Source organism: Hetaerina americana, unplaced genomic scaffold (genome assembly GCF_022747635.1).
Source record: "Hetaerina americana unplaced genomic scaffold, ioHetAmer1.1.p SCAF_45, whole genome shotgun sequence".
Classification (NCBI taxonomy): Eukaryota; Metazoa; Arthropoda; class Insecta; order Odonata; family Calopterygidae; genus Hetaerina; species Hetaerina americana.
Genome location: NW_027287041.1, coordinates 2344493 through 2358337, shown reverse-complemented (window position 1 = coordinate 2358337; position 13845 = coordinate 2344493). Strand labels below are relative to the sequence as shown.

General features: G+C 38.6%; 1 protein-coding gene across 3 annotated transcripts in view; it reads right to left on the bottom strand.

Moving 5' to 3' along the window:
* The window catches only part of arm (armadillo), an 85558-nt gene that overhangs the window by 46844 nt on the left and 24869 nt on the right, over positions 1–13845 (bottom strand). For all 3 annotated transcript variants that reach the window (XM_071591380.1, XM_071591381.1, XM_071591382.1), the window contains one exon: positions 11096–11245. In XM_071591380.1, coding sequence (XP_071447481.1) covers positions 11096–11245 — 150 coding nt within the window. The remainder of the gene's footprint in view (positions 1–11095; positions 11246–13845) is intronic.

Sequence of the window (13845 nt, the reverse complement as noted above, 5' to 3'; positions counted from 1 at the left end):
TAGGGACAGCGGTATTTGTTTGAGAAATATCACTGTATTAGAAAGTACGCCATCTATAAAGCATATGTTTCAAGTTTGAAGGCACTATGTTGTTTAGTATTTGTTTGGCGGTCATCAATGTGGAAGGTTTATTAGTGAATTTGTGAAAATAGAGAGAAAATTGGTCTTCGTTACATGTGATACAATACTACTTTTATTAATTTGAAAGGCCTCAAAGCCCCCAAACCAATATAGTAAAAGCTGAACTGGATTATTCTACTCTTCTGGAAGTGAGTCTGCTCCTTCTGAGTTTATACAGCAGTAATACATAATACAATTGGGCAGCAGAGTTTACGAATGAGGCCACAGTACGAGCTGTCAAAGACGAGAACATCGCTCTTTGGGTGGACCAAATGAGGTGTGACGACTCAAAGAAACGTTGAAGGAAACCACAAAATGATCCTGGATGATCATTGACTGAAAGTACACGAGCTAGCAGACATGGTAGACATTTCAAAAAGAGCGGTACATCATATATTAACTGAAAATTTGGACATGAGAAAGCTGTTTGCAAGACGGGTGCCACATTTCCTCACACTCGAACAAAACCAGTGTTGTGAAGACGTCTCAATTTAGAGTGTTTAGCAAAGTTTCAAGGCAACGAAGCAGAGTTTTTGTGCCGTTTCTTAACCATGGATGGAACATGGGTCCATTACTTCACACACGAGACAAAAGAACAATCAAAACTATGGATTCAGAAGGGAGAACTGGCTCCAAAGAAGGCGAAGATCGTTTCATCTGCAGGCAAGGTCATTTTGTCCTTATTTTGTGGGTCCATTATCATGGGTCCATTACTTGACACCCGAGACAAAAGAAGAATCAAAACAATGGATTCAAAAGGGAGAACTGACTCCAAAGAAGGCGAAGACCGTTTCATCTGCAGGCAAGGTCATTTTGTCCTTATTTTGTGGGTCCATTATCATGGGTCCATTACTTCACACCTGAGACAAAAGAACAATCAAAACTATGGATTCAGAAGGGAGAACTGGCTCCAAAGAAGGCGAAGATCGTTTCATCTGCAGGCAAGGTCATTTTGTCCTTATTTTGTGGGTCCATTATCATGGGTCCATTACTTCACACCTGAGACAAAAGAACAATCAAAACTATGGATTCAGAAGGGAGAACTGGCTCCAAAGAAGGCGAAGATCGTTTCATCTGCAGGCAAGGTCATGGTGTTGGTTTTTTGCGATGTGCGTGGGATAATTTTCATTGACTATCTTTGACAAAGGAAAGACTATCAATGGGGAGTATTTAAGCGAACTTATTGCAACGTTTTGAGGGAAGAAATCAAGCAAAAGCGGCCGCATTTGGCTCTAGAAGAAAGTGTTGTTTCATCAAGACAATGCACCATCCCACAAATCTGTTATTGCAATGGTCATAGTTCATGAATTTAAGTTTGAATTGCGACGTCATGTACCCTATTCACCAGATTTAGCCCCCCTTGGATTAATTCCTGTTGGCAAACTTGAAAAAATGGCTCGGTGGTCACAGATTTTTCAACCATTAAGAAAGGATGTGGGCAGTTAATGGCTATTATGAGGAGCAAGAGGGTTCTTATTGTAAGAAAGTGTATCTAACCAGTTGAACTTTGCTGGGAAAAGTGTATATAGAGCTGAAAGGAGATTATGTTTACATATGAATACATTTGTTCCCCAAACTTTTGTGTTTTCTTCATTTGATTGTGTACTTCTGGGACTACCCTCGTAAAGCAATACTTTATGAGCGGTGTAAGTGTTTCGAAGATGGCTGTGAAGACGTTTGAAGCTGAAGAATGCCCCGGCACGTCAACAATCGATGAAAACGTGGAAAAAGTGAAAGAAATGGTTGTGAATGATCACCGAATCACAATCAGAGAAGTCGCCGGTGATGTTGGCACTTCTATTGGCTACTGCCGTGGTATATTTTCTGATTTTTGAGTATTAAACGCATGCGAAACAGCAATATTAGTTCCAAAAAGGTTGAATTTTGAACTAAAAAAACTGAAATGGATGGAAATAGCTCAGGATAAGTCACTCAATGAACTCAAAGACGACGGAGAATATCTGAAAAGTCTCATTACAGGTGACGAAACATGGGTTTACATACATGACATGGAAACTTAAGGCTTGATACAAGTTCTTTGATCCATTTTATTTGAACAAACGAAAATTGCAGAGCTCATAAACACATGTCGAACCCTACAGCGTCGGCCACAGACAAAATAAACAATAAACAAAACTGAAAATTTTATCATTCTTATATTCTATTGTTTCAGGATTCACTTCGTGGAAGTATTTAATATCCATTACTAAAAAGAAAGAAAGACTCGTACTTTTTTCCTCAGATTTTATTATACGGTACAAGGCCTTTCACAGACTTGCGGCATTATCAGGTACAAATTTGCTAAACAGATAGTGCCAGAATATATACCCTCAGGACCGAGTGGGGGACGGGGAGGGTTGGAAGGGCCTGAGAGGGGTGGGGGCTTACAGGTGCGTCGAGGGGTTGTTTTGACCATTTCCAGGCTAATTTCTCGGAGAGGAGGAGGGGTATGGGAACAATTGCTCATTACAAAGTGTCGTGTTGGGGTTTACCAAGTGCCTTCTTATCTCTAATTGCTCGAGAGGGTCCATTTTTTATCCTTTTGGGAGTGTGTGTAATATCTCAGGGACAAAGTCACTCCTGTGGTCGAATTCCACTAAATGCTTGGCGAAGAGAGAGTTGTTATTCTGATTTCTGTGACACCTAGCGTGTTCCTCGACTCGTAACTTAATATTCCTACCGGTCTGATGATGCCGCAAGTCGGTGAAACGAAACGCTTTGTACCGTATAATAAAATCTGTGGAAAAGTACGAGTTTTTCTATTTAGCATGGATATTTATCACTCTTCATAGACATGCGAACCGACATAATAAAAAAAACATTTTGACAATCCCAAACCCGCGAAATTCAACAATTCCTGGTTATTTCAATTTCCCGAAGACACCTCAGTGTATGATATATGGGAACCATCACTGGGGGAGCGAGAACACAGATGTCTTCCAACGTTAATCATGATTTTCTTTTAAAAGTACCCAAAAATGTACAAATTAGGGCCGCGAACGTAACACGACGATGAGATAGTCCCAAAACATTTTACAGATGGCATTCAAACTAAGAGATAACTCCCAATGGTTTAATTAGATGTATGTATACAAAGTATAAGGATATTACTACAACAACAGACATCATTAATTACTGTTTGTAATATAACTTAGGAATCCTCAATTATCTCTAACATATTAAACCGCAAAGTTGAGGTTTATTAGACACCAGTATGGTGGCCTAAGCCTTAACCACCCAATGGCTACACCAACACATTAGTTATATTTTCAACACCCCAAGTGTATTTTTGCTAATACATTACAATTAACCACACTTGAAGCTTAGAACAATGAAGAAAGATATTATGTCAAGGGTAAACATTAGTTATTTCTATGGGAACAAATTTTCATTCACCACTTTACCAGAAAAGACTACAGAGAACACATTCAAAATTAATTTCTAACCACCAAATCTTCACAAAGATAACATGCACAAATTAAACGGTTTAAAAATATTCTCATCTATCAGAATGTAACATTGAAAATGACAGGAATAGGGATTAGACCACGTGAACATGTTTTTAAGAAGTAGTAGTACTATTTACGGGAGGCGACCGACATCTGAGGTCATTTGTGCCATAGGGGATGGGCAGGAAAGGATGCAGGGTCGAGAGAAACCCGGCTTCAGCATTAGCCTACTCTTAACGAAAGGCACCAAAGGGGTCCGCAGTTTAACATCCCATCCGACGGACACCGTACTCACTCCTTAACATGTTCATAAGCAAGGCTAACTCCGCATTGATTCATTTTCTCACCCATCTTATAAACATCCGAGTTAATAAATGCCATTACTGACCCATTTTCTTGACGAAAAATTTTAATCGTTCCCGTAAAACTTTTAAAACAATTAATAGGGTCGTTAATTTGATAGTGGGGTAATTATAACTATCTCCGCCTGTTAATTTGATTATGTTTTATCAACAAAATAGGTTAGAGCAACACGGTGGAAGTAATTAAATACATATAAACATTCGTTTAGAATTTATTCAACTTTAAATGACTCTTTTAAATATAAAGAAAAAATTTTCTGAAGACCCAATATACCAGAACTTCATTCTATACCATAATTTGGTAAACAAACCCAACCGACAGATACAGTGGAAACTCAAAGTATTATTCGCATAACTAACGAATATTACAGCAAAACAAACACAAGTTAAGGATTCAACTTTTCGCAATATGACCCCGTGAGGAGATGGAAATTGCCAAAATGATTTCGCACGTGCTATTTCGGTTAGTGTTTTGCCCTTGCTCTGCACACATCAGCAATCTCTAGCAATACACACACGTTTAGCCAAACAGGCATCTCAGAAGTATTACATGCCATTTTTTCCGTGCAAATTTGTAATAATAATATATCGGACAAAGTTAAAACAATGTCCCCAAAGAAAACCCACAAGAAGACAGCCATAAGCGATTATAAGTGACAGTAGAAATTTAAAATTAAATAATTGAGAATCATGAACAAGGCGTTGACACTGATGATTTGCATTTTCTTCAAGCACAAAGACAAGACTAACGAGTTAGACGCTTCAAAGAGGGATCATAATAATAATAGATAAACAGAGATAGATCGTTCCAATAGAGTCGTAGGAATATCCACACAACGGGAAAGTATTCTAAACAATGTCGATAGGCTGCTTCTCATTTGGATAAAGGAAACCAAGAATTGTTCACGAGAATATCACTTGTGAGAAGAGAAATTGATCTTTGCTGAAATATCCACACTAAACAGAAAGACTCGTACTTTTCCACAGATTTGTAGAAAAGTACGAGTCTTTCTTTTTAGTATGGATATTAAATACTTCCACAAAGTGAAGCCTGAAACAATAGAATATATTTGCTGAAATACATGGGAAGGCCAAGAAGTACCCAGCCTGAGCTGAAGATGGCGGTGATTGTTTGAAAAATATCACTGCATTAGACAGTACGCGATCTAGAGAGCATTTGTATCGAGTTTGAAGATGCGACGTTGTCTAGTATTCAATATTGTCTAGTATTCAATCAATATTGAACTTTTACAATTGAATTCGTGAAAATTCAGAGAGAATTGGACATCCTCACATGTGATACAATATACTTTTATTAATTTGAAAGGCCTCAAAGCCCCCAAACCAATATATTAAAAGCTGAACTGGATTATTCCACTCTTCTGGAAGTGAGTCTGCTCCTTCTGAGTTTATACAACAGTAATATAATACAATTGGGCAGCAGAGTTTACGGACGAGGCTGTACGAGCTGTCAAAGACGAGAACATAGCTGTTGGGGTCAACCAAAGGAGGAGTGAAGACCCATAGAAACGGTGAAGAAAATCCACAAAGTGATGCTGGATGATCGTCGACTGAAAGTGCACGAGCTAGCAGACATAGTAGGCATTTCAAAAAGTGCGGTACATCGGGTATTAAGTGAAATTTTGGACCTGAGAAAGCTGTGTGTAAGACGGGTGCCGCGTTTGCTCAGACTCGAGCAAAACCAGTGTCGTGAAGATGTCTCAATTGAGTGTTTAGCAAAGCTTCACAGCAACAAAGCAGAATTTTTGCACTGTTTCATAGCCATGGATGAAACATGGGTCCATTACTTCACACCCGAGACAAAAGAACAATCAAAACTAAGGATTCAAAATGGAGAACTGTCTCCAAAGAAGGCAAAGACCGTTTCATCAGCAGTCTAGTTCATTTGTGTTCTTATTTTGGGATGCGCATTGGGATAATTTCCATTGCCTATCTTTGAAAAATGAAAAACTATCAACGGCAAGTATTATTGGGAGTTTATTGCGACATTTGAGCATAGAAATCAATCAAAAGCTGCCGCATTTGGATGAGAAGAAAGTGTTTTTTCATCTAGACAATGCACCAGCTCACAAATCCGTTACTCCGACGTCCAAAATTCATGAATTTAAGTTAGAATTACTACCTCATGCACACTATTCGCCAGATTTAGTCCCCCACGGATTATTTCCTGCGCCCAAACTTGAAGAAATGGCCCGGTTTTCAAAGATTTTCTAATTGCAAACCAGTGATGTCCGCAGTTTAACGGCTATTTTGAGGAGTAGGACAGTTCTTATTATAAGAAAAGGCTATCAAACTTATTGAACATCGCTGGGAAAGGTGTATACGGAGCTGAAAGGAGAGATTATATGGGAAAAACTCTTTCGCCTAACTAGTCCTGTGCTATCAGAGTATGATTTCAGATCAAAATACGCTTCTTAAGAGAGATTCCACTGTATCTTTTGAAGTTTCTGGTTTTGAAAACATTATAAAACACTAACTAATACCCAACTACAGACGTATCTGCAAGAAAATATTGATTTTCGCAACAGTTAACCAGTTTGCCATTTAGTGTCAACCCAATACCCTGACAGTTGAATCCACTCACGACACTTTTGAAGGGGGAAGATAGGGAAGGGTTAAAAGATTAAATAAATTAAAGTAAAATAATTAAAATAGATACAGTTCTACTGTATTATTATAAACAACACATCAAGCACAACAACACCAAGACTTATAATAAAGATTTTATTCACCATCTGCCGTTTTTAAGTCCCAATTGGTTTGTAAATTTTGGCGTGCAAAGAGAATTATTTATTAGTTAGCAAAGAATATAGAGCGATAAACAGATTTTCAACACTTATTCACAATACAAACACCAAACCATCAAAAAGAGGGTAGGCTTTAAATTATTGCCCACATGCTTGTAGACAACAAACAAAATGGCCTTCAGAAGTACTCATTTTAGGCACGTGGAAGTAACATTCCACCTCAAAACTCAAGTGCATGTGTGAGGTTGTTTCATTCATCCAGTGTAGTATTTTGAGAAGCGGAAGTTTTGAGACATGTTCTAGTACTACAAACAAAACGACCTTCTGAAGCACTCCTGGTTGGCATGTGGAAGTAACATTCTCCCTCAACACCCATGCAATGGTTTGAGGTCTTTACATTCATCCAGTGTAGTATTTAGAGAAGCGGATGAATTATGGAGACGTGTTCTAGTACTACACACAAATTGAACTTCAGAAACACTCCTGGTCTGGGCATGTGGAAGTAACGTTCCCCCCTCAACACTCATGCTAAGGTTTGAGGTCATTACAATCAACCAGTGTAGTATTTCAAGAAGTGGAAGTATGGACATGTGTTCTAGTGCTACAAACAAAACGACCTTCTTTAGCACTCCTGGTTGGCATGTGGGAGTAACATTCCCCAAACTCAACACCCATGCAACGGTTTGAGGTCTTTACATTCATCCAGTTTAGTATTTTGAGAAGTGGAAGTATGAAGACGTGTTCTAGTACTACACACAAATTGAACTTCAGAAACACTCCTGGTCTGGGCATGTGGAAGTAACATTCCCCCCCTCAACACTCATGCTAAGGTTTGAGGTCGTTACAATCAACCAGTGTAGTATTTCAAGAAGCGGAAGTACAGAGATGTGTTGTAGTACTTAAAAATGACCTTCAGGAGCACTCCTGGTGGCATGTAGAATAACATTCCTTTATCATCATGTTACTTCCACATGCCACGAGGAATGCTTCTGAAGGTCATCATTTTTGTAATATCAGAACACATCTCCATACTTCATCCGCTTCTCAAAATACTACACTGGATGAATGTAACGACCTGAAACATGCACATGTGTGTTAAGGGAGAATGTTACATCCACATGCCAACCAGGAGTTCCTCTGAAGGTCATTTTGTTTGGGGTACTAGAACACGTCTCCATACTTCAGCTTCTCAAAATACTACATTGGATGAATGAAACAACCTCACACATGCAATTGAGTTTTGAGGGGGAATGTTACTCCCATATGCCAACCAGGAGTTCCTCTGAAGGTCATTTTGTTTGTAGTACTATAACGCATCTCCATACTACCGCTTCTCAAAATACTACCCTGGATGAATGTAACGACCTCAAACCGTTGAATGGGTTTTGATGGGCGAATGTTATTCCACGTGCCAACCAGGAGTACTTCTGAAGGTCATTTTGTTTGTAGTACTAGAACACGTATCCATACTTCATCCGCTTCTCAAAATACTACCCTGGATGAATGAAACAACCTCACACATGCGCTTGAGTTTTGAGGGGGAATGTTACTTCCACGTGCCAAAAATGAGTACTTCTGAAGGCCATTTTGTTAGTGGTCTACAAGCATGTGTGCTTCACTTTTAAGCCTACCCTCTTTGGTTTGCAAACAAAGACCTTACTTTGGGGACTTCCTCTTATCCAGACTTACTATGAATCAGACTTCGGGGTATGTGCCAAAAAGTAGGTAAACTGATTTCCCCCGGCAAAATTAACGACTGGATTGGCGTGTCAAATTGACAGAGGTCTTTGAGGAAAGCAAAACTACCCCTGTCACTTGTCCGTGGGCTGTTACAGTCTGCGAATCTCCGCTAGACTGGACCTCTGTTCCGAGGGTCAAATCACAAATTCACAATACCGCACGCCATGGCCGAAAGACGTTTTAAGCTCAGGGAAATCAGGTTCAGAGATACCGAATTTAATATACTTTAAATACTAATGATAACTTTCCATTTTGTGAAATTAATAAACCTTCTTTTGGGTACTCTCAAATTGTACTTACAAATAAAAACTTATATCAATATTAATAAAGCATTTAATTACCTTTATCATTTCAATATTTATTAATAAAAATTTTGGATGTCCGCAAAGGGAGAATAGGATGGATAAACTATAGTATATAGCCGTGCTAGTAGCTGGATAAGAGGGAGACCACACCAAAGACAACAATTTATGACATTTACCATCCTTTCGGCAATTCTACAATTGCGTGAACCAGTCATTGTTGGTAAATATTCCCAGATTTGCCATTTTTCGCAAACCTCACCCAGTCCCTGTCGAATCCGACCACAGATAAGGAGTGCAAATGCCTGATACAGCATTCAATGGACGAGAAAAACTAATGCAAACAGATACAGAGATCAGTTTAAAGAATGAAAACAAATAAGACTATCAAAGACTGCCTGTATCTCCTTGATAAGCAGAGCTTCCAAGACAATTGAAAAGGCTCAATTGACGGACGAATCAGCATCAAGTTGTTGATAGCTGTTTAAACTGTTATACTGCTCTGAAGTTAACATCAATTATATTCAAGTGGATTATGCATTCCTTGAAGGATGCCAAACAAGACGCCAGGGATGACCCAAGGCCAGGACGACCTATAACAACCTGCGTTGACGTTGACAACAACACTGATCACGTGCGGTGTCCCTTGTCTTTCCTACTGATCATGGGAAAACAGTCCGAGTGATAGCTGATGAACTGAATTTATGAAAATCAACACTGCAAACTATTTAACCCTCTTAGTGCGGCGGGCCGATATGTCGGCTTTTGTATCCCTGGCGAAAAGTGCGGCGGGCCGATATATCGGATCTTGCATAGGCTATTGTTTAAATCGTTGTAACTTATGGTTTTTTCTTTAATTATTTATGGTTTTTGTGCTATCGATAGGTTGAAATCCATACAATAATATAACACATTTTTTAATTTTTTATTAGCAATTTTAAATGCTTTTCAAAAAGTATAATTCTTACTATAATTTTAGGTTCATTTTTGTACATGTCGGGAAGCTCAGCCTAATTGTCTGCTTGTTTTTTTTGTCTGAGTGGTCTTTCCACTATGAAAAGCTACTAATCTGTTTTCATCTGTAATCTCTTGAATGTGTTGTGGTGTTGATATATAGCTGCTTATTCAGACTTAGTTGATACGATGGAAATGAGAGCACTGCTTTGTAATCATTTTGGTTTCTCTTGCCGTCCATCCCATCTGATCATTTGCACCTTGTGTATTGGATTACATTGTCAGCAGTTCTCTGTGAGTTAGAACTTTGTTTTTTTCTGCCTTTAGATTGTAAGCACATTGCCGCAGTCTCAAGGAAATGGGAAAAGTCCCAATTTGACTCAAGTGATATCAGCCTTTTCAACAAAATCGAACTATGCAGAGGCTGACAAAAAAATTTGCAATTCACCGGTTTTTCTTTATTTATACATAATTTTTTCTACATGTCTTTTTGATAGTCTTTCTTAATTTAAATATGGTAGTTTTATTGAAAAATGTTTTAAAAAAATATTACTATTGTGTCTAAAAATCGAAATATTATTGCTAAAAAAATATTCTTCAAATTTATAATACTGTAATAATTACATTTATTTTTCAGATGATGTAAATGTATAACATCATTATTAACTACAATATTTTACTTTGAAATAAAAAAACTGCATATGGATATCTAAACAAATAACTTCACAATGTTTTTTTTTTCCTAAGGTGATACATTTTCTTAAATTACCCTTCGCACTTCTCACGAAGTACCCCTGGAATCCCCACCGCACTAAGAGTTAACTGAACTCTTTGAGTTAACTCTAAATTTAGCAAACCGAAGTATTCACGGCCTGAGTTCGCATATTTATCAGAGCGAATAGTATCTCAATTCCCTCCTCTTAAAGATAGTCGAAGTAATACTCACGGAAATATATTAGCACTCATTCCAAAGAAACAGCGGGGAGATCCCACAACAGTGACCTCCGATGAAGTCCCCCACTAATAAGCTGAAGTCCCCCACTAATAAGCATCTCAATGCAACAATTTCAAAACATAAAAATCACAAGGGAAACAATTTTTACACTCTAAAATAGCGGCATTAAACTAGGCACTCAGTTAACACAAGAGACTTTCCAAAAATTTAAAATATCATCTCCTACAAGGAATGCAATTACAATACCGCACTCAGCCACCAGTTTTATCAATTTGAACCGGACGGCACGGATTTATTCCTGAGTATTTCCCAACAATGACCGGATCAATGCTCAAACGAGCTGTGAATTGAGTAGGGTGAAGTGAATCAACGCACGGATTACAGATACAATGCCATAAATTCGGTACGCAGAGGTAACGGGTGCAATTCTTGCAGAATTCCTTACCTGGGGGCTGTTCATTATGGCATGACGGGAAGCTTCCTTCTTCGACAACTGGTGTACCATCATGGCGGCCTGAGAAACGACGACCTGGTCTTCGTCATTCAGCAGCTTGATCAACTCCGGGATTGCACGTGTAGCTAAATCTGCATCGTCCTGGGAAACAAGGGAACAAGGTAGACATCGTATTAGCACAACAAAAAATCTGCACAAATGCCAAAACACAACATCAATACCATGTCCGATAGCTAAAACGCAAAGGAACCTCTTGGGATACAACACCATTGAATGGAGTCACCAGCTGATATGCATTTAACTCCAATAATTTTAACAATTACTTCATAATTACACCTTAAAATCATTGCGTTTCGATACAAATTAGCAGGTCAAGCCAGCCTCTCGGGTCTTTCACTAATGATATCAATCAATACTGGGATTAAAACTTAAATGAACCATGCCAAGACATTAATAAACAAGTTAGCCCTGTATGATAATGAGCTGTGTTTGGAAAATAATGATAATTTTTAAATTTTTGCCGGTTTGGATAGTCTGATTGGCAAAAAATTAATTATTTCATAATTACACCTTAAAATCATTGCGTTTCGATACAAATTAGCAGGTCAAGCCAGCCTCTCGGGTCTTTCACAAATTATATCAGTCAATACTGGGATTAAAACTTAAATGAACCATGCCAAGTAATTAATAAACAAGTTAGCCTTGTATGATAATGAGCTTTGTTCGGAAAATAAAGATAATTTTTAAATTTTTGCCGGTTTGGATAGTCTGATTGGCAAAAAATTTTATTTCATCATGTTGGTAAACATTACCCTCAAGTGTGATAAAATTTAGAACTATGTTCATTGTTTATTTAGCCTGTGGCAGCCGCTCGTAAGACTTGAGCTGTTTTTATGAGTCCTGCGATGTTATAGTAAAATGGATCCAAGAATTTGTACTGAATTTCGAGTACAAAATGAAATAAAGTGTGTGTAGAATGACTTATCATAGCACTTCTTCACTTGATAAAATTCTTATTTTAAGACCAGGTTTTGATGTAACACATCAACACCAATGCGATGATCTCATCCCTAAACCCTGTAGTAAAACAAAAATTTTATCAACTGGAAAAGATCTACAGTCATTCATCATATTCGAATTCCACCACACCACGCCTGAAGCAGCTCAATTTGTTCTTATCGCAAGCGTGGCAACATAGGCAAAGTTTATCTTACTATAAATTTTATCAAAGCTACTCAAAGTGCGTGAAACATTAACAAACAAAGGCCTAAATGGCGAGTCTTCTGCTGTGAGTGAAACAAGAGTTTAAAAGTGGTATTATAAGCACTTCAAAGATGAATGCGAAGACGTTTGAAGGTGATAAACGCACCGGGACATCAACAACCTACGAGAAAACATGGGAAAAGTGAAAGAAATGATTGTAAATGATCACCGAATAACAATCAGAGAAGTCACCAATGATTTAGACACATCCATTGGCTAGTCCCGTGAAATAATCTCAAATTTTTCGGGCATGAAACAGCAAAATTCGTCCCAAAATTGTTTAATTTTGAAAAACCCACACAGCAGCGAAAGAAACTTGCTCTGGAGACACTAAATTAAGTCAACGACGATACAGAATTACTGAAAGTTCTTAACAAAGAGTTCTATGATCCATTTTAATTAAACAAACGATAATCCCAAACCTCAGAAAAACACGTCTAACCTAATATCGATGCAACGCAGCATCGAAACCATGGCCGTGATATACGAGGGTCATCCGGAAAGTAGTACCCGTTCGTGCCGCATGAAGTGCTGACGACGCGAGTAGCCGCTGGACGAGGTCAGATAGCTTCAGTGGCTTGTCTGCCTTCTCTGAGCCAAGTTGCGTGACGCTAGCATTGCCTGTGTTGTTTCTGTGATTGTTTACAATGTTTAAAAAAATTGAGAACGCCGCCAGTTGTGAAGTGAGGGCAGTGATTAAATTCCTCAATGCAAGAAACGTTCGCCCATGTGATATTCATCGCCAATTAAAGGAGGTGTATGGAGACAATGTAATGGACGAGTCGTCTGTTCGGCGGTGGTGTCGCAACTTCAACATGGGGAGGGGGAACACACACGACGATGAGCGTTCGGGGAGACCGTCTGTCATTACAGACCAACTGGTGAGCTCAGTTGACGAATTCCTGAGGAACGATCGGCGCGTCACAATTGATGACATCTGTGAGCATTTTCCCAATGTTTCTCGAACAATTGTTCATGAAATTGTTAAACACCATCTGCATTATGCAAAAATTTGTGCAAGATGGGTCCCTCGCGTATCTCAATGAGCTGGCGGCGAAGGACTATGCAGCAGGAATACAGAAACTTGTCACACGTTATGACAAATGCCTTAATTTGCTTGGAGATTATGTTGAGAAGTAGTTTAAAGTATCCTCTTTCAAATAAAATTTTTTATAAAATTTGTTGTCTCAGGCGTAACTTTGTGGAATTTGCATAACATATTGAAATGTAATGAAATAATTGACTTTGTAATTCCACACACTTTATTTAAAAAACACACGACCCAGGTTTCGACGTTGAACGTCATCATCAGGTGGTCCTCATAGAAGCACGCTGGCTATATATACCTTCTGATCATAGGAGGGGGGGGTTGGTCAGAGAGGGAGGTCGGAGGGGTAAAAAAGGTTACAATGTAGCTGGGAAGAAAAGAGAATTACATTTTTGATTTAGAAGAGTGGTAGGTCTAGGAGTGGGGAGTG